Genomic DNA, 20,401 nt, shown 5'->3' on the forward strand with positions numbered 1-20,401 from the left:
TCTGTCTTCACTTGAGCTACTGTACTTATAGTATGAGGTGACGTCACAGTTCTACTGTAGCCACTCCCCTCATTTACATATCTACACGTAACATTGTTTTCTCTTCGTTATCTGGTAGCTTATTTCTCGACAATACTTTGTTAACCTTTTACAGCATTTCTTTAACAATTATCGGGATGTTTTGTTAAGGTTACACAAGTTCCTAGAAAGTCTATTGGGGTGTCCCCCCCTTCAGTGCGGACTTACAATTCTGCCGCTCGGGCGTGCACGTGAGTGCAATGCTAGCTATGGCGCTATCGTTTCGTCGTCGGTGAGTTGGTTAATCTTTTATCTTCTCGTTTTGAACGTTAGGGTGGTGGGTGAGGAAACCTTTGTCCTAACCAAACATAAGCCCCAAACAAAAATATAATAAAGCAAAGTAAAAGTAAACTAAAAATAAAGCACGGACTTGGTTCCTTACAGTAGTCTCTCAAGAAGAGAAGATTATCTTGCCATACATATAGAAGTCATATATATTTTGATAGTGTGTGCACAAATGTTACAATTCCAAACTTCTCCCATATCCCAAACGGAAAGATAATCAAAGAAAAGAATAAGCTTCATATTTTGAGGTAGTATAATCCATTAGATTTATGTAAACTCTCTCTCACGCGTATAGGTTGATTTAGATTTAAGTTAGATAGTTGATTTTTCTCCCTGCAAGATAGATTCAGAATATATCATTTGTAATCCAATTAATTGTATTATTCTTTTGTTTGATTCAATTAAATATTTTGTTTTGTTGTTCTAAATATGGTCTCTTTAATTAATTAATGACTGTAATCCACACCTTCGTTCACTCCACTTACCTGTGTCCCTCCCACTTGCTCAGCTGTTAATTCTCCTATGATTTATTTGGATGTTGTCACTCGAACGTCACAGATATTTATAATTAGAAGTAAATGCGAGTTAGTGCGCGTATTATAAGTTTCCTTAACTGGTGTCGGGAAATCCTGACGGAGGAGACTGTGATTTTACGATCATTTAGTCTCCGCATCTTTTATCACTCATAGAAAAGCCATCCTTTTAGACAACCATGGGCTAATCTCATGGTTAGCTGCTGATTAAGAGGTACACAAATTCTATCAACTTCGTACCCCCAGCTAGCTCCTCACAGTATTGTCTGAATGTTCTATAAGATACTATTAGAATGTATTTATATACGTGATAATTCTAAATGATGATCCGAATTTCAGTAACTGATTATTCTAGTTTAATCAAATACAGATAAACACAATTTACATACACAAAAAAGAAAAGTGAACAATTTTTCTTTACTTACTATAAATGTTCAGTGTTTGATCCACACATTAACAACACACATATCAAGCCTATAATCAAGTCCTGCCATACCCTGCCTAGCATGTTGGCATCAATTCCTGCAATGGCTGCAGTGATGTACATGCTCAGCACTGTGTCATAGAGTGAACAAATGATCCTTGATGAAGTCCCATAAAAAGAAATTATGGAGTGATGTCTGGGGATCAAGGTGGCCAATGCAACAATTCTCCCACAGCTGCATGGCTAATGTTGCATAGTTTGCAGCTGCTTCTTGCCCACCTAGCTAATGTAGCAAAAATGGCTCATAGTCTCATGGTAAAAAAGGCGGGGCTTGGGAGCGCGACTGAGTGTACTCTAGCTCCCGCATCCTGTAGTTTTCGGCAGCTCTAAGTCTGACATCTTCAGAGCTTGCAGCTACTGCAGTCCATATGGTTTCATTATCAGACATTTTCACGGCACTCATCATACAACATACATATTCTGTGTGCAGAATAACTAGTTCTCAGCCTGCTCGGTAGTTAGACTTTTGAGGACTTTTTGTGAAAGTTGCACAGACACATTCCACTGTTTCTTCCTCTACTAATAGACAGACCATCAATTTTTACTTGCAAATGCAACCAGTCTCTTTAAATTGGAAATACCACTTTCAAATAGACTTACCACAGAGTGGGGTCAATTCCAAATTTTGTATGAACAGCCATGATATATGAATTTGAATGAAAATAAAGATCACAGAATGCTTTATGCTGTTCTCTAGTCACCATTTTTCTCAGTTTGACTAAGCTCCTGACAGAAGCCAGTGCAACAAGAACAAGAAAAATAATCTTTGAGAGATAATCTTCCAAAGTACATTTCTATCAACAAGATAGATTCATTACACTTCATATAACACTTAATTGAAATCAGGAACATCATTTAGAATTACCCTGTATATTAATATTAAACACATACCAATTAATAATTTACCAATATATTAGATGATGATTAAAAAGTTTTAATGATGTGATACTAAAATGTTTGGTTTCAATATGTTATTAATGCATTATATTTAACAGTAATCTTGTAAAAGATGGAAATGTTTTTAATTCAAAAACTTTTGCTGTAAAGAATCTTCATTCTAGTAAATTATTCAAATTTATTTTTATGTTACTTGTAAGTTTTGAAAAAGGTCATATTGACTGAAAACATTTCTTTCACTTGTAATTATATATTTTAACTAGCAGACCCCGCCACGCCTTGTTGTGGCTCAAAATGTATCTATTATAAATGTATAACACTTCCCCCGTGGGGGAAAATTTTTTGAAAAATTTTTTCTTAGTGTACATTCTCTTGACATACCCTATTAAAACGCAATCAAAAGCGCAAAAACCCGCATCTAAAATAGTATAATAGAAGCCAAGTTCTTCACAGTAAGCCTTAATCCTGTCCCTCTCCCCCCGGGGGAATATCGAAAAATCCCTTCTTTGTGTACATTCTGTTGATGTACTCTATTAAAATGCAATCAAAAACGCAAAAAATCGCATCTAAAATAGTATAATAGAAGTGAAGTTCTTCACAGTAAGCCTTAATCCTGTCCCTCTCCCCCCCGGGGGGAATATCGAAAAATCCCTTCTTAGTGTACATTCTGTTGACGTACTCTATTAAAATGCAATCAAAAATGCAAAAAACCGCATCTAAAATAGTATAAATAGAAGCAGAGTTCTTTACGGTAAAGCCTTCCCCGTAAAGCTTACCGTAAAGAACTGTCCATCCCCCATGTTTAACGGAATAATATACAGCCTATGTCCACCCTGAAGTTCCATTCTAAATATTGGTGAAAAAATTTTTGAAATCGGATGAGTAGTTTTGGAGATTACCTGCTGCATCCAAACTTACTTACATACAAACATTACCTCTTTATAATATTAGTATAGATGAAAAAAATATTTTATATTTGATAATTATGATTTAATGAGCTTATATATTTATTTCAGTTAACTGTATTCTTGACAAATACATTAGAAGAAATGTGCCAGGATATTATTAATTCTGGCTGTATGCAAGTAGCTATTCACTCACTTGAAAAAGAAATAGAAAATCTTCAAGAGAAGCATAAAAAAGAAATATTAGATATCAAGCAGAATGCAGGTAATTAATTGAAAATAGCTTTAATTTTTTAAATTAGTTTTTATTGAATAAAATAAAAATATGATTATTCTTATGTTCTATTTATCTGAGAGTATAACTTTTTTTGAGATTTACAGTAGAATATCTCTTTATAGTCATTTATGTAAAAATACCTGTAATAAAATATTTGGTTACTAGAAAACACTTAAAATTATCCATATTAGAATTTTTAATTTGTAGTTACAAAATAAATAAATTTCTAAAATTTTTCTGTAAAAACAAAAGTGATTCACGATTGTAACATTAATAAACGCCATAAAATTATTTAAAAAACAAACTTTGAAGAATTTTTTTACATAAATTGCTTGCATTTGATGTACTGTATATTAAAATACATCTTTATGTTTCCCAAACTGTGTTCTGGGTGATGTGAACAATAATTCTGAGAAAAATCATCTACTTATATAAGCCATTGATGCCACTGTTTGTATATCTGTTATCTGTAATCTGTCATGGAATGCCTAGAACGCACACTAGGAGGCGTTCCTAGCAATGATTTTCAGCTATTATTTAAATTAATAGTATAGGTTACCCCTGTATAACACAGGAGTTATGTTCCAAAAAATTGCCGTGTTATGTGAAACAAAGAACTAGTGCGAAAAGGGGGGGTTAGGTTCCAAAAATTAAAAAACGTGCTGTTAAATCCTTATTTAAATCGGATTTATTATTCATTTTTTTCATAGGTAAAATATTTATTATTTAAGTAAATATTTTACCAGAGGATTATTTATCCTATATGATGATCTCAGCATGAACATCATCAACTGGTAACAGTTTTTGTGTGCGTTCGTTAATAGCAGTCGCTCTGCAATGGGAGTGCACTGCTGTTTGTAGGCATTTAGGAACAACAGTGAAAGAAAGATGGTGGTGCCTGCCCTATCGATAGTATCGTGATGGAGGAATCTATAATTTTAAAATGAGCTTTTAGAGACAAAAGAAGGGTCCCAATTGTAAAATTTAACCATTAAATGGATTATTTGTTCAAAGAGCATTCAAAGTAGCCACAAAAACAATTAGAATGCTCGCGCAGAGTTACACGGAGGTATAAAAGAACGCATCCTTTATTACATTTCATGTTGTACGAGGGTTTACCCAACTCCCGAACCATGTTAGAGTGAACCCATGCTATAAAAGCACCGTGTTATACGGGAAAGTTCCCAATTCTCGAACTGTGTTAGAGTGAATTCGTGCTATAGAAGTGCCGTGCTATACGGGGGTTACTCGTATAATTTATTTATTAACAGTATATATTATTATTTTTATTTGTAACAGGAATTTATTATTTATACCACAGAATGACATTGCTGCTGCTAGAATGTCCACTAGGGGGCATCCCGGGCTATCTCGTAATTAATAATTAAAAAATAAAAAATAAATTTTACATATTTGTAGCTTATATCACTTTTATATGACTGTAATTCATTATTATTTTTATTTTTTGATTTTGGTTACTAATAAACTGACAGACTAATAATTAAGTAGATTGCAGAACACTGTATGGTTAATCTTTACCTACATGCACTGTCATAGCTGCATTTCCAGAATCTCGACAGCAAGCATCTTTTGAATTTTAATGTAAATAAGCCAGGTGCTGTTAGCCAAAATATCATGTAAATAAGATTTATTTAATTATAAATTATATAAATTTACATTTTAAAAATTATATTACTAATCTATATATATAAAAATGAATGTATGTCTGTCTGTCCTTCATGCATTACTACACCATTTATCCAATTACCATGAAACTTTGGGAAGTTGTTTAATACACTCCCGCAAAGTGTTCTGGCATAGTACATTTATCCTACGATAGATGGCGTGCATTTATACAAGCATTTCAACATGGTTAGGAGTTGAAACTTGAAATTTGGTACAACATCACGAAAATGTACACTAACAAGGGTTTTTTTAACCCCCACCCCCCACATAGGAAAGGGACAGGATTAAGGCTTCAACAATGGAAGTGTAAGAGAAAGCAACATGCAAGATTTACAGGTGCAGATGTGGTGTTTTGCGTTAAATCAAACATAATTTTAGACCAATCTAAAAATTTTCTAATTAGTCTGGAAACAGGGGAACCTAATTCTTGCATTCTGTGAAAACGGGTAAGATTGGCTGTAATATAATAATCTTAATCTTTGCTATCATTACTTTTTGCCCAAGCATTGCCGGGCTTATCTGCTAGTTTATTTAATAAATTGATCATTAGGGAAGGATGGGTTTAGGTTAGGTTAGGAGTTTGCTGCAGGCCTCGACTAATCAATGGTTCGAACAGGATCTCTCAGGTTGGTAAGTGGACTGTTGAGGCCTTCAGCTTCTCTTTTTTTCCTTAGTCATGGGTACAAGCTCTGAGCATGTACACTGCCTCTGAGCAGCCTTTTTTGCCTGCGGCAAACTCATAACCTAACCTAAACCTATCCTTCCCTAATGATTAATTTATTAAATAAAGTAGTAATATAATTTTTAAAATGTAAATTTATATAATTTATAATTAAATAAATCTTATTTACATGATATTTTGGCTAACAGCACCGCCTACATTGAAATTCAAAAGATGCTTGTTGTTGAGATTCTGGAAGTACAGCCATGACAGTGAATGTAGGTAAAGATTAACCCACTTTATTTTGTAGGATATTGCATAGAGAAGTATTGAAAGAAGTAAATAATTTGTAAGAAATAGTAGATTGATTGCATTACCAAAAGTTTAAACATTATCACTTCCTAGTTAACCATGTTTGATATAAACTAGCTCAGGTAACTAACTGTATTATATTATGGTTGCTAAATTAGTTTAACAACTTAAACTCATTTGTAACCTAGTGTAAATGTATTACAGTCTAGACCATGGTCCTAGTGATTTTCATCTTTTCAGATTTATAAAAGACTTTCTAGATGGACAGCAATTGTCCAATAATGATGCTGTTCATGAATGTGTTTGATTCTAGTTTGGACATGCTGATTTGATAATATTCTTGGTATCCAGGCATTGATCAAATGCTTGGATAAGTGTATCTTTGTATCTGGCAATTATGTAGAGAAATACTTGTAGGTTTTTCCTTTCTTATGATATTTACCTGTTTGATACAGTTAAAAGTTTTGGTTTGACTTGAATGACCCATGCACAAATGAAATTAGGGTAAAAACTAATATATACATAAATATATAGATTTCAATAAAATTTTAAATCAGAATGCTTTTAAAGCATCTCAATAAAGCAATTAAATCTTCATAGTGAGCAAGAAACAGCATATTCAGATTTATTAGAGACTTGTATTCAATTAGTAATCTCAAATGATCAACAGTTAAACTACCTATTTACTCATACAGTATTTAAGTAAATTAAAATATGACATTTTTAAACTAGATCAGTTGAATTCGTTTTAAACATTGGTTTTCTTTATTGCAATTTTACAATATTTTATAATATAAGAGGGCTATTTTTTAACCTGTCCTGCATTGTTCCCCGAAAATTTTTGTGTTGACCTCATTGACCTGCGTGGGCGATCCCGAATATTTTCGTGTCTGCATCGGAATGTTTTTAATACTAGATGTCACTATGCGTGACAATTTTTACATTAAAACAAACTTGTAAAATATAATTTTTTTTGTTTTTATATTTTTCAATATATTTATTTTCTTTGTGCAACATAAAAATATAATTTTTAATAACACAGTAAACACAGTTATTATTTTAAAAAAAATTTGTTAGGCTTAACATCGATGAAAATTCAACATGGTGTTACAGGCAACAGAGAAAATTTTCAGCATTGAATAGGTTAAGGTCAGTTTTTTAATAATAAGAAAAATACTGTAAATATCATTAAAATATATTTTTTTCCATATTATACATACTTTTATCTACTTTTCTACATAATTTCCATTTTTGTTCAAACATTTGTCATACCGCTCAAAAATTTTTAAAATTCTGACGTCAAAGAAATCTGTCACCTGACGCCGGAAGACATTAAGCCACACCACTTGTCTTTTATGGCACAGTGGAGTTTTCTGAAGGTCACAATAAGCATCAGAATTGATTGTTGTCCCTCTTGGCATAAAATCCACTAACAAAGACCCTTTCATAATCTTTCATGCTGAAATCAAATAACAGATCATATCTTACAGTTGGCGGGAGGCTCAATTTTCTTAAACATTATAAACTTCTACAGTTCAGCACACGGACAGATGATAAGGCTGCAAATGGCAGCTAAACATGCGCAAAGCATGCTGAAAGCAGATGCTCATACACACCTGCAATCGTGCATCATTCTCACTCTCATTCACAAATGGACCTTATTTAAAAAATAGCCCTTGTATATTAATAATTCATAATTGAAAAGTTCAGTATCACAATAATTTAATAATAATTCATTTTAGTTAAGTAATATGACATTTCTGATTTTTGTTTTTTAAATTACAATTATATTTGTAGAGAATGCAAATACCATATCTTAAATAATTTTGCAGATTTAATTGTTAAAGAAATGAGATCAACAATTGAAACTGAAAAACAGAATGCTATTACTGAAGTAAGACGACAGTGTGAGATTGAAATGAGAAAAAGTATTGAAGAAACGAAGAAGAAGCAATGGGTAATATATTTAAATACAATAAAAATATGTAATTTACATTATAATAATCATTTTAATGTTTTGTATTAAAGATTGAAACTGTTTAGTTTTTGCATATATATTATACAATTAAGAATAATTGCTGTTACCTGTTTGTTATGAATTTTTCATCTAATTTATTACTGATATGAAAAAATTTATAATTTAATAGTTATAGCTAATTAATAAAACATTGTAAACATATTGTTTTTACCTAACATGCTATTAAACTAAAATTTATAGTTTTTGTGATTATAATTTACAAAGTCAAGCAAGAACATAGAATAGAATTTTCATTTTTTTCACAGAACATATGTTTTTATTTCAAAATTGAATAATGTTTGTTTTTCTTTAAATAACTGAAGAAAGAACAGCGTACTGTTTATTTTTCACTAGATAATGTTGTTTATATAATGAAAAATTTAATTTTTAAAGTCATAATCTTATCTGAATGGTTACAATATTTGCTATTTTATTAAGTTAATTAAAATATGAATTATATTAAAACACCTAAAAAGTAATAAGATAGACTTAAAAACTTTTTTAATAAACATTGAAGAGAAGTAAATTAATTTTTATTTGATTATTCTTTAGTGTCTTCTTTCTTCTTTTTTTAAAATGGTTTATCTCATATAAACAGTTGGTAAAGAAGTTTGGATCTTAACAACCAACTACTTTTTTTATATGTTTTATGAATTATATATTGGATAATCATCAGAAATTAAAAATTTAAGTAATTGTTTTATAAAATATATGTTTTTGTGTAGAAAATAAACACAATTTATTATTCTGCATACTTTTGGATCTTATAGGAAGATACAAATAAGAATATATATAATCTAAATATTGTAAACATCTAGTGTATGAAAATTATTGTCTATATATAAAGAAGAGTCTTTTTAAAAATATGAATGTATTTTTGGAACAGTTGAACTAGAAATATTATTTTTTGTAAATAAAGTATCAAAAATAAACAGAAAGTATCAAAATTACAAAAATTTTAAAGAAGCTTTTAGAATTAATTATGCACAAATGTATTTGAATGATTGACAGATTAAATTTTACAGCGTTTCATATTGTATCAGCTGAATAACAATATTTAGTTATAAAAGTTAATTAATTATAAAAGTTTGTTATGATTTTAAAATAAATGTAATTTATTACATTTATTTTAAAATCATAATCAAATTCTTGTTGAATATGGTATCCATCATCTACTGTAAAATATTTAGTGATTTCTTTTTAGTATTTTATAAACTTAAAATAATTTTAGAGAACTAAAGTAATATACTGTATTTATTTTAAGAAACAGTGCCATCTAATAAACACAGCAGCTGCAAGATGAAAATGTTGTAGACAGTACACTGTCTATTGGAGAAAGACAAGGTTTATTGTAAATTGAAAAATTGCAAATTCTATTCAGGCACTTTTCTAAAAATAAAAAGTGATACATTCTATTATCACTTTTACTATAAGTTGAAATAAAGTGTGAGTGTGTTGAGTGTGTGCATTATTTGAATAATAATAAAGTGAAAAAAATTTCCAAATTTATTCCATTAATAGTTATTTTCAAATAGTCATACTTAATTCCTAAAGAAAGGAAATATAGTCACCTAATAAACAGTGAAGTTGAAAGCTGAAAAAGTTATATAGACAGTGCACTGTTTATTAGAATAAATATGGCATATGTATAGGTGTATGTGGTGTGATTGTAATATTGATTTATATACATATTAAAATTTAGTGTGCAAACTGTGGTAAAGAAGCTGTTTTCTATTGCTGTTGGAATACAAGTTATTGTGATTATCCTTGTCAGCAAGCTCACTGGCCACAACATATGTCTACATGTGGCCAAAATCATGTCACAACTGTAAAAGAACAATTAGTAACTAATATGCCAAATTTAGGCCCAGAAATGACAATAACACAATCACCAGCAATTCATGGTAATCTTCCTGTTAGAATTCAATTCTCAGGATTGCACAATCAAACACAAATTACACAGCAAGCAAATAAACAAAAGGTAAGACTAATATTTTATTTCAAGTAAATAAAAATTATATAAAAGGATTATCATCTATTATTTTTTACCTAATATAAATTAAATCAAATTTTTACTTGTAAACTAAGTTACATTTTGTTGGTTTCATGCTGAAAGCAGATGCTCATACACACCTGCAATCGTGCATCATTCTCACTCTCATTCACAAATGGACCTTATTTAAAAAATAGCCCTTGTATATTAATAATTCATAATTGAAAAGTTCAGTATCACAATAATTTAATAATAATTCATTTTAGTTAAGTAATATGACATTTCTGATTTTTGTTTTTTAAATTACAATTATATTTGTAGAGAATGCAAATACCATATCTTAAATAATTTTGCAGATTTAATTGTTAAAGAAATGAGATCAACAATTGAAACTGAAAAACAGAATGCTATTACTGAAGTAAGACGACAGTGTGAGATTGAAATGAGAAAAAGTATTGAAGAAACGAAGAAGAAGCAATGGGTAATATATTTAAATACAATAAAAATATGTAATTTACATTATAATAATCATTTTAATGTTTTGTATTAAAGATTGAAACTGTTTAGTTTTTGCATATATATTATACAATTAAGAATAATTGCTGTTACCTGTTTGTTATGAATTTTTCATCTAATTTATTACTGATATGAAAAAATTTATAATTTAATAGTTATAGCTAATTAATAAAACATTGTAAACATATTGTTTTTACCTAACATGCTATTAAACTAAAATTTATAGTTTTTGTGATTATAATTTACAAAGTCAAGCAAGAACATAGAATAGAATTTTCATTTTTTTCACAGAACATATGTTTTTATTTCAAAATTGAATAATGTTTGTTTTTCTTTAAATAACTGAAGAAAGAACAGCGTACTGTTTATTTTTCACTAGATAATGTTGTTTATATAATGAAAAATTTAATTTTTAAAGTCATAATCTTATCTGAATGGTTACAATATTTGCTATTTTATTAAGTTAATTAAAATATGAATTATATTAAAACACCTAAAAAGTAATAAGATAGACTTAAAAACTTTTTTAATAAACATTGAAGAGAAGTAAATTAATTTTTATTTGATTATTCTTTAGTGTCTTCTTTCTTCTTTTTTTAAAATGGTTTATCTCATATAAACAGTTGGTAAAGAAGTTTGGATCTTAACAACCAACTACTTTTTTTATATGTTTTATGAATTATATATTGGATAATCATCAGAAATTAAAAATTTAAGTAATTGTTTTATAAAATATATGTTTTTNATAAAAAATTTTTAAATTACTATATTAACAATTTGTTTATTGGAAGCTTTTGTGTCAACAAAGCAGAGAGAACACAACACACATATGCGAGGTAACATCTGTCACAGCAGACTTTTCTTTCGTGTGGTCAGAACAATGAGAGACTGCACTCAGTACTAATTGTTCTCATTTTTGAGGAGATGGAGTGACTTTAGAAATGTCACCTGGCCAATATTGGGTTGGCTTGACTGGCAATTTCAAATTGAGGCCGGCAGTCAGTGAAAATATTTAAGTGTCAGCAAAACAGTTTACTAATAAACAAATTATATCTTAATTGAAAAAATAATATATAAAATTATTTTTACTATTTAGTATGTTTACTTATAATGTTCAATGCTTGGACAACATTTTAAATACTTTTTTAGCAACACTAATTTCTTTAAAAGAATGTTTTCAACCTCTTTTTTTTTTTATAGGTCTGCATCAGGTTTAACAAGATTTGAACTGTTTAAGAAGACAATTTAAATTTTATTAAACCTAATGCAGACCTATAAAAAAAAGATGTTAAAAACTTTCATTTAAAGAAATTAAAGTGTTGCTGAAAGAAATATTTGTGCTGTTCAAGCTTATATAGAAGTGTTTTTGTCATGATTCACAGATGATACTGTGAATCGTAACAAATGTGATTTGTGTGATTTTAAGTAAAAATAATTATTTGTGTTAAATTTACTACAGTTGTCCCTTGATAATCCGACAGGTATGGGACCAAAGGTGTGTCAGATTACCAAAAGTGTCCGGATTACCGAAAATAATTACATATTTCGCATTGTTTTGCTAGCAGTAACTTACAATATTCTCTACTCCAACTGTTCGAACAGAACTGCTCACATAAAACACACGAAATGTGTGTCATCGAGTAAGAATTGGATGGGGAGATTCACATCGCAACATGCTTCTGTGCAAGCAGACACGTAATGGGGACGGGTATCTTGACGGGAGGTGTGTCGGACTACTGAGCATGTCGGATTAAAAAACGTTGGACTATAGAGGGACAACTGTACTGTTTAGATTTTTAAAAATTTATTTTTAAGATGAATCAGTCTAGGCATTCATTTGATTCTTCTTTCTTGAATAAAGTTCACACATTGATTCAGTAAATGTATTTGGAGTATGTTCTTCTCTCAAAAAGCATCTGAAATAGTTTATATCATGTTCCAACACTTCTACCTTCTTAGTAAGGGTTACTAACCTGTTTTCTCTATCCATTTTTTCAAAATACTTGTTCTGAATTTTCCAATGGTTTAGCTGTTTGTAATGTTGATTCAGTAAATGTTTGACATTTACTGAATCAACATTACAAACAGCTAAACCATCGGAAAATTCAGAAAGTTCACACAGTTGTACATTTAGGAAAATCTGACTCAAGTGAATGAATTCAAAACTTTGTTAACTCATGATGATGATGATGATGATGATGATATTTGTTTGGCTCATTGCATCATTTGCCAAACCTCATTTAGTGTTAAATACAATTGAATTAAAGCTTTTACAAAGCATGTTGATTTCAAGAAGCATGAAAAAAGAAGTGCATCTTCTCATTTACCTTCCTCCTTCTCTGTCACCGTTTCGGCCAATGAAACAGTTTCCAAAGATGGCGACTCTAGATGACACGATGGAATAATTCTTTGAGTAAAAGGGAATTAATTAGTTGTAATTTCTTTGGGAGTAGTGTTGCATTATTAATCTTATCTGAAACAAGATTACAAATTTGTTTTGTAATACAGAATAAAAGCATGCGTATCCACATATAAATGGACAATTTTTGGGTTTCTTTCGAAAGATTAATTCTGGATTTCCCAATTGTTTTCCATTCTTAATTAAGCTTGATGTTTATTAATTAATGAATGTATTGTGCTCATAACGTAAATTATTTTTCTAAGCAAAAATAAACTTCAGAAACTATTCAAAGCCATCAGAATCAGGAGTTTACAGCAGAATCGGAATCTGGAGAAATTTTGATATTGTCCCATCACTAGTTGATTTTATAATTTGTGAATTTTATTTATTATTTGTTTCCAAATTTTTTAAAAAATATATTTTGTTAATAGCATATTGATTATTAAATTTTATTTGCTTTAAAGTCAGTGTTAACTGTAGTTTCTATTTCTTAAATGAAAGGTCATTTCTTAAGAACTTTCTAGTAGAAATTTTAAAAATGTTTAAAATATTTTTTGAATTATAAAAATTATGCAGAAAACTACTAGTTACTGTTTAATTCATCCGTAGCTTAATTTATAATAAAATTTATTTGAAAATTTAAAATTTTTGAAATTATGAATACTTTAGAATAAAAAGAAGTGTCAATTTCCTGTTGATCAGATGACATCAAGAAGAAAAAATGGAAACATAAATCTCTCACAATCACCAACAGCCAGCATACAACAAGCTGATGTCAGATTATCTCCCCATCCTTCTACACAAATTCTTGGTGCTAATTATACTCTACAGGTAAATGTTATTTTATTATATAGAGGACATATTATTTTATGAATAACTATTATTGGACTTTATTATTAATTCTTAAGAAAGGACTGCATTAAAACAAAAAATAATTACAATCTTTAAGTATGTAAACATTTTTGAAAATATATTTTCATTTATTTTTTCTATGTATGATAATAATGAAGAATATGTACATCTATATTTAACACTTAAAAATTAAAAATTTGTGACTTGTTTCTTTTTTAAGAATACTTTAAAAATTCATAATATACATAGTTATAATTTATATTTTATAAATCACAAATTAAAAATTAGTCTGTTTTAAAGTCAAACAGTTTTATCTTAATCCTATTCCAAATATTCAGAATATTCCAAAAATGGTTAAAAGTTTAGGAATAATATTTGATTTTTAAGAACAGGCTATTTGTTTACATTATTAATGTTTTATTAATTAAAAGTTTATACTTGCAAACTGAGTTAATTGATTTTCATAAAATTAAAAATTAGTTAAGTGTTTAATCCTTCAGTGGGCTTGCCTTTTAGAGTTTCATGAGAGGGCACATTGCAGCTGTTACATCACATATGAAATATTTGAGGATATGCAATATATACACTGCATATCCTCCAATATTTAATTTTTGTTGACAATATGAATAAAATAAAAGAGGAATTAATCTTAGAATTTTTTATTTAACAAATGCAGTTATAAAGCATCTAGCTAATAAATATAGGTTACTCCACCTTCATCTGTTGCTTGCCTTCTCACATGGCATATTTAGTGATTATATGACTATATTTCATGCAGAAATTTTTACCACATTCTTGATAGGTTGTTTTATTCTATTATTTTTAATCTTTTACAAGAAAGTCATTTTTCTCGTCAGCTGAGTTTTGGAGTCACTGTCATGATTATCTTATATGATTTCCTGCTCTTCTGACTCAGTTTGTGTCATAATTAGTCTATTTGGACTCTTCTCTTTTCTCTATCAATTTCTTCACAACTTGTTCTAAAACTTTATCAAACTTCTCCTGGGTCAAAGCTTTATGAGACCTATAACAATTATGAAAATTTAGGCATCTCAAAAGCTGTTTGGTATATTTTTAAATTACAGTAGAGCATCGATTATCCGAGCCCCGATTAACTGTTCCTCGGTTAACCGACCGCGTTCTAGTCAGCAAATTCAAATGGCCACTAGTGATGTGGCGCTACAATATTTGGCTATGTCTTGGCTACTTTAATATTATTTTTACGTGTTTTAGCTGGCAACACTGGATTGACCATGAAAGGGAGCCAGTATTTAAACGAGGCTTAATTTTCTAATTTTTAACGATACAATAGCAACGATTATTATTATTTTTTTAAATTTGATAGGCTTAACATGGAGGAAAATTCAACGCAAAGTAGGTTAATAGCGATATACTAATATATACTAATTACATGGGATATAATAATATACTACACTAGTAATGGATTTTTTCATACTTTTCGGTTATTCGACTTTTCAATTATCCGACCAACCCCAGTTCCCAATTGAGTCGGATAATCGATGCTCTACTGTATGTCTTAAGAATTTATTGAAATCTGCAACATTGTTATTTAAATAAAGATATTTATGCAATAGGTATACAAAAAGTAAACTACTCTCTCCAAATAAATTTAAAAATTAAATAAAAAAAATATGTACAAATTATATTGCAAGGCATATAGTGGCAAGTACACCACAGATATGCTACTATCTCAGGGATTGTGCTTTTTAATGCCAAAATTGCCACTTGGTGACATTTTTTTCACTTTGATCTTTTTTCAGTAGACTGAAGCATAAAAATTTTGACATGACAGAATCTGTGAAATATTGACTATGCATTTTGATCAAATGTGTTTCTAAGTGACAGCTCAACCTTTCACTTTTGCTTTCCAGACTCCAGATTGATAAAGGCTACCAGCACTTGCATTAATTAAATTGGTAAGTAAAACTGGTGGTGATAAATAATTTGAAGTGGCAAAAAAAATTTTAAATGGGCAAAATGGTTGGTGATTTTTAAAAATTTTTCAGAGACCCTCCCCGATATCTAATTTAAAATTTAGAAACAATTAAATGGTTAGAAGTGGGGAGGCAACTTGACACATAAGTGGTGACATCTATTTTGAATAAGAAATACTGAAGCACACTTCTGAACCATCTATGTATAAAATCTTAAAAAAGACTATCAACAGTTTGTTGAAATTTGCCACAAATAGGCCCACTGAAGGATTAATATATAAAAAAAAAAAATCATATTAAAATCTTAATTATAAGAAAAGAAAGGAAAAGCAAAATATTTTGGATTGAATAGCACTTGTAAGCATGGTTTATGCAGTAATAATATAATTACAAAATTGACAGGATTATTGTGATATCATCACAATTCCAAGCTGCAATTTTTAATTAATCATATTTTAATTTAAATATAATGTTTGTTGACACTAAATCTTGAAACTGTGATGATTTTAACACAGAAAAAGATCACATGAATATTGTATACCTTAGAGGGTTGAGTGATATGTTATTGATCTCAGTCTATATAAGGACCAATTCTATACCAACTATATTGCTCTAGAGCAGGGTAAAAGTTTTGAATGGAAATCACATGATTTCCAGACCAGAAGTTCATATATAGTTATTTGGGACCTCTGGCCCCTAAGCTTTCAATATCTAGTCTCAATTTTTACCTATCTAACTCCATTCATGATATTAATGAATAATAGATGAGTAAACAGAAAGACGACAGTGGAAATTTATGTCTGCAATTTTCAAATTGCAGCTCAATAAAACTAATGTAGACACCAAATATTTATATGGTAATAAAATTGTATGTATTTATACACATAAGATATTATATATATTTGAATAATTTGATTAACTTAAAATTAAATTTTACAATTTAATATAAAATATAATTAAGTCTTAAGAAATTAACTGAAAATGTAAAATATTTTTTTAAAGTAAGTAATCAAAGTTAAAAATCAATAAAAATTGGGATTAAACATTTTCTCCTGCTTTTTAAAAATTAAAAAGTGGTTGAATGAAATAATTGCTAAATACAATTATTATCAATGTTAATATGTTCTTTTGAAGTAAAACATTTTTCACACATTGATATTTTAAATTTAAAAGCAGAAAATATAAATATAATATATCAGTTTTATAGGATTTTTATGAGTTTGTTAATTTATTTTAAAGATATTTAAAATGTACTATTTTTAGTGTAAAATTGTTATTAATTAGTTAAAGACATTTACATATAAAAGCTACATATTTAAGACTTTTATATTAAAAATTTTTGATATATAGATTTTACAAGTAAATAATATTTTCTAGTTAATAAAAAATATAGAAAAATTTAAACATTTCTTTTAAATATGGTGTATCCATTAATTAATTGTACAGTTTAAGAGAGGAGGAGGGTTGCAAATCATAATTGTAAAAGTGCAAATCATAATTGTACATGATGGTAAGGGGATCAAGGAATTATCTATGTAAACTTTCTTAATGGTATCAAGGCATACAAATTTGTTCTTATAAGCCTATAATAAAAAAATATTAACAGAACTTGTTTGTCATTTGTTTAATGTTCAATGGGTTCATGAACTATTGTAGACATAATTAAAAGGGGTGGGTTTGCTGAAAATATATTATTGTACACAACAGGGAGAAAAGAGGGACAAAAATTTTTAAAAACTGTATATATAATTAATGGACAGCCCTATATGATGAGAACAAATAATTGTTAATATATATAAGTAAAATAATTATTACGTGATATCAGAAGGCAGACATAACTAAATAAAAAAAAAAATCTATTTTAGATGATAGTTAAATTTGATTGACTACAGTTAATCAAATCTCTTCAAAATAATCAGTTTACGTAACTCTGTATACATAAATGAAAATAATAGACAGAAGTAAAATATAAATTTTTAATTTGTGATGTTTTGCCATCCTTACATAATTATATAGATTGTATAGCATATATATGAAAGTTATTTTACAATGTAAGGCAGTCAGACATTAAACATATAGTTAGATAATTAATATATTTTAGTAACATTACTTTTTTTTTTAATTATTAACTTCAAAATTGTCATTTTTGATTAAACACTTTTCCTAATTATTATGATAAATTTTGTAATATAGAATGATTGAAATTCTCTACTTTTATTACTGTATCAATGCTTTACTGAACTACTATTTAACTTTAATATTTATTTTACATATTAGCTTAGTAAAATATTGATATAGTAATCTTTCAAATATGTGACTTTGAGCAGTGCTTTTCAAACATTTTTGAATCACTGTCCTTCTTAGTTCTGATTGTTAGTAGTAATGCCTCCTGTTCTGTGTACATAGGCCCTTGCCAGGGCTCATTTTTTTTTTTTTAGTCCACCAATATAAAGTGAAGCTAAATAACTGGATATGAATATTTGTCTGTCTCCAAAAACACCCTCTTCGATAATTCAAATGCCCCCCAGGGATGTTATCAGATGCTTTGAGAAGCACTGCTTTAGAGCAGTAGAATCTTTTATACTTATCTTGTTTCTTACATTTTTATTCATCTTCTGACAGTTTTTGAAGAATATTAAGACAATATTTTCATCTATTTATGTTGATAATTTTTATTTAAATTATTAACATAAATAGGTTGATTTAAAATAGTAAGCTAAGTTTTAGGAATAAATGAATAATTTCTTGTAACTAGAATCAAATTTGGATATAAATATCTGCAATGATGTCTTTGAAGCAGATTAAACCCAAACAAAAGTGCAAATTGCAAATAAAACAAAATATACATTTAAAATCAACTAATTAAAATTTAAAATAAAGATAGATAAATGTAGATAGATTAATAACAAACATTTTTAATATTATTATACAGAATAGGCATATCAACTATCAGAAAAAACTCTGAAGCAGATTGTTGGGAATTCATCACTGGGAGAAGTTGCTGTCATAAAAATTTTAAAATTTTATAAAATAGTAAATTGCCACAATAAAAATGTTGCATATTTTATAAACTGTAGTATGATAAAACAGTCAAGTATAGATGAAATAAACATTTTTTTAATCAAAAATTTATTTATTTATTTTTTTATGTACCATTACACAAAAGTAAAAAATAACAAATTAATTTAACTATTGTGACTTTTTTGTGGAACATATATCATTATGTAACAAGACGCACCCATCTCATTATGTAATGATATATGTTTTACTCCATCAGAGGTTTGTTGATAACATAGTAATTTAAATTTGAATTTGACCAAGATTCTTCTATTTGTGTTCCATGCTTAAAATGTCAAAAATCTGAAGAAGGGCTCAGGAAGAGCCCAAGAATGTTTGTTAATGCTTTAAATCTGTCACTGAACACTAGTGAGGTTTTGAGAGATGTTTTATACATTAAAATTCACTTATTCACTGAATGATTAGAAAAAAGAAATGGAACAACATTAAAGAGATAATTAAAAGATTCAATTTGTGTTATCAGCTGTTAGATTGAGCTAATGGATAAATCTGGTATCCACTAGCTCAATTTTTTTATAATATGTAGCATTTATAAAGATAGTAAACATTGTTTAATTAACATTGGTATGCATTGTGAATATGGCAGTATTGTAAGGATTAAAAAGTAATTTACTTGATGTTTTTTAGTTTGCTATTTAATCCTTACAAACCAGCAATGGCATGAACCAGAATACTTCATTAACAAATTATCAAGAAGACCAAAGAATGGTGATGTTCCTTGAAGGCAAAATTAAAGAACTAGATTTTTTGTAGGGAATATATTCAGCAACTATGGTTTCTCACAATAATTTTTCATCATAAATGATACATTTAGAAAAAGAGATAAAGACTAGAAATGTGATAGCAATATTTCATTACATGAAAACATGTCTTTATTTTCTAATCATATATTTTTCTCATTTCCTAAGTTGTTTTATTTTTTTTTTTGTATTTCATATTTATGTATTCAGTTTGTTTCTGTATTTGGACTATTTTGGCAAAATGTAACTTCTGCAAATATGGAACTGCTACTAAATTATATATTTTTTAAGATATGATGATTATTTAAATATATAAATAATTAAATATATAAAAATATATTTAATTAAACATTAAAATATTTAAATGAATTCACAGTGTGCATATACAACTTGGAATAAACTGGCACATTCCTGGAGCTAAAAAAAAAAACAGTTCATATTGGCTTCATGTTTAATATATGAGTTTTTAAAATATAATGTTTAAAAAATGATTGTTGTTTTTGCTAACTAAATCTGAAATAATACATATCTCTTTTACATGGTTATTGTTCTATTCAATAGATAAGCCAACATGTATAACAATTTTATTTTATTAAGAGCATCAAAGTTAAAATTAAATATGTAATAGTATCAAAAATATTTAAAACTACACAGAAAATGCTTTCCTTACTGAAAAAAATAATTCATCTTACCAGGGCCAGATTAACCCACTTTGTGGCCCTAGACATTTT

At 28.4% G+C, this 20,401-nt stretch overlaps 1 protein-coding gene across 3 annotated transcripts in view; it reads left to right on the plus strand.

Annotated features, from left to right (window-relative positions):
- LOC111621772 (GRIP and coiled-coil domain-containing protein PFC0235w-like) overlaps positions 1-20,401 on the plus strand; it is a 57,775-nt gene that overhangs the window by 20,566 nt on the left and 16,808 nt on the right. Inside the window, exons 5-9 of one of the 3 annotated variants that reach the window (XM_023364017.1) lie at positions 3,294-3,447; positions 7,951-8,075; positions 9,838-10,116; positions 13,715-13,876; positions 18,785-18,962. In XM_023364017.1, coding sequence (XP_023219785.1) covers positions 3,294-3,447; positions 7,951-8,075; positions 9,838-10,116; positions 13,715-13,876; positions 18,785-18,817 — 753 coding nt within the window. In that variant the 3' untranslated portion in view covers positions 18,818-18,962. Of the gene's footprint in view, positions 1-3,293; positions 3,448-7,950; positions 8,076-9,837; positions 10,117-13,714; positions 13,877-18,784; positions 18,963-20,401 lie in introns of those variants that run through there. The other 2 variants (XM_023364015.1, XM_023364016.1) reach the window with 2 other exon arrangements.

Source organism: Centruroides sculpturatus, unplaced genomic scaffold (assembly GCF_000671375.1).
Source record: "Centruroides sculpturatus isolate CEXI.00-Female unplaced genomic scaffold, Cexi_2.0 scaffold153, whole genome shotgun sequence".
NCBI classification, from domain to species: Eukaryota; Metazoa; Arthropoda; class Arachnida; order Scorpiones; family Buthidae; genus Centruroides; species Centruroides sculpturatus.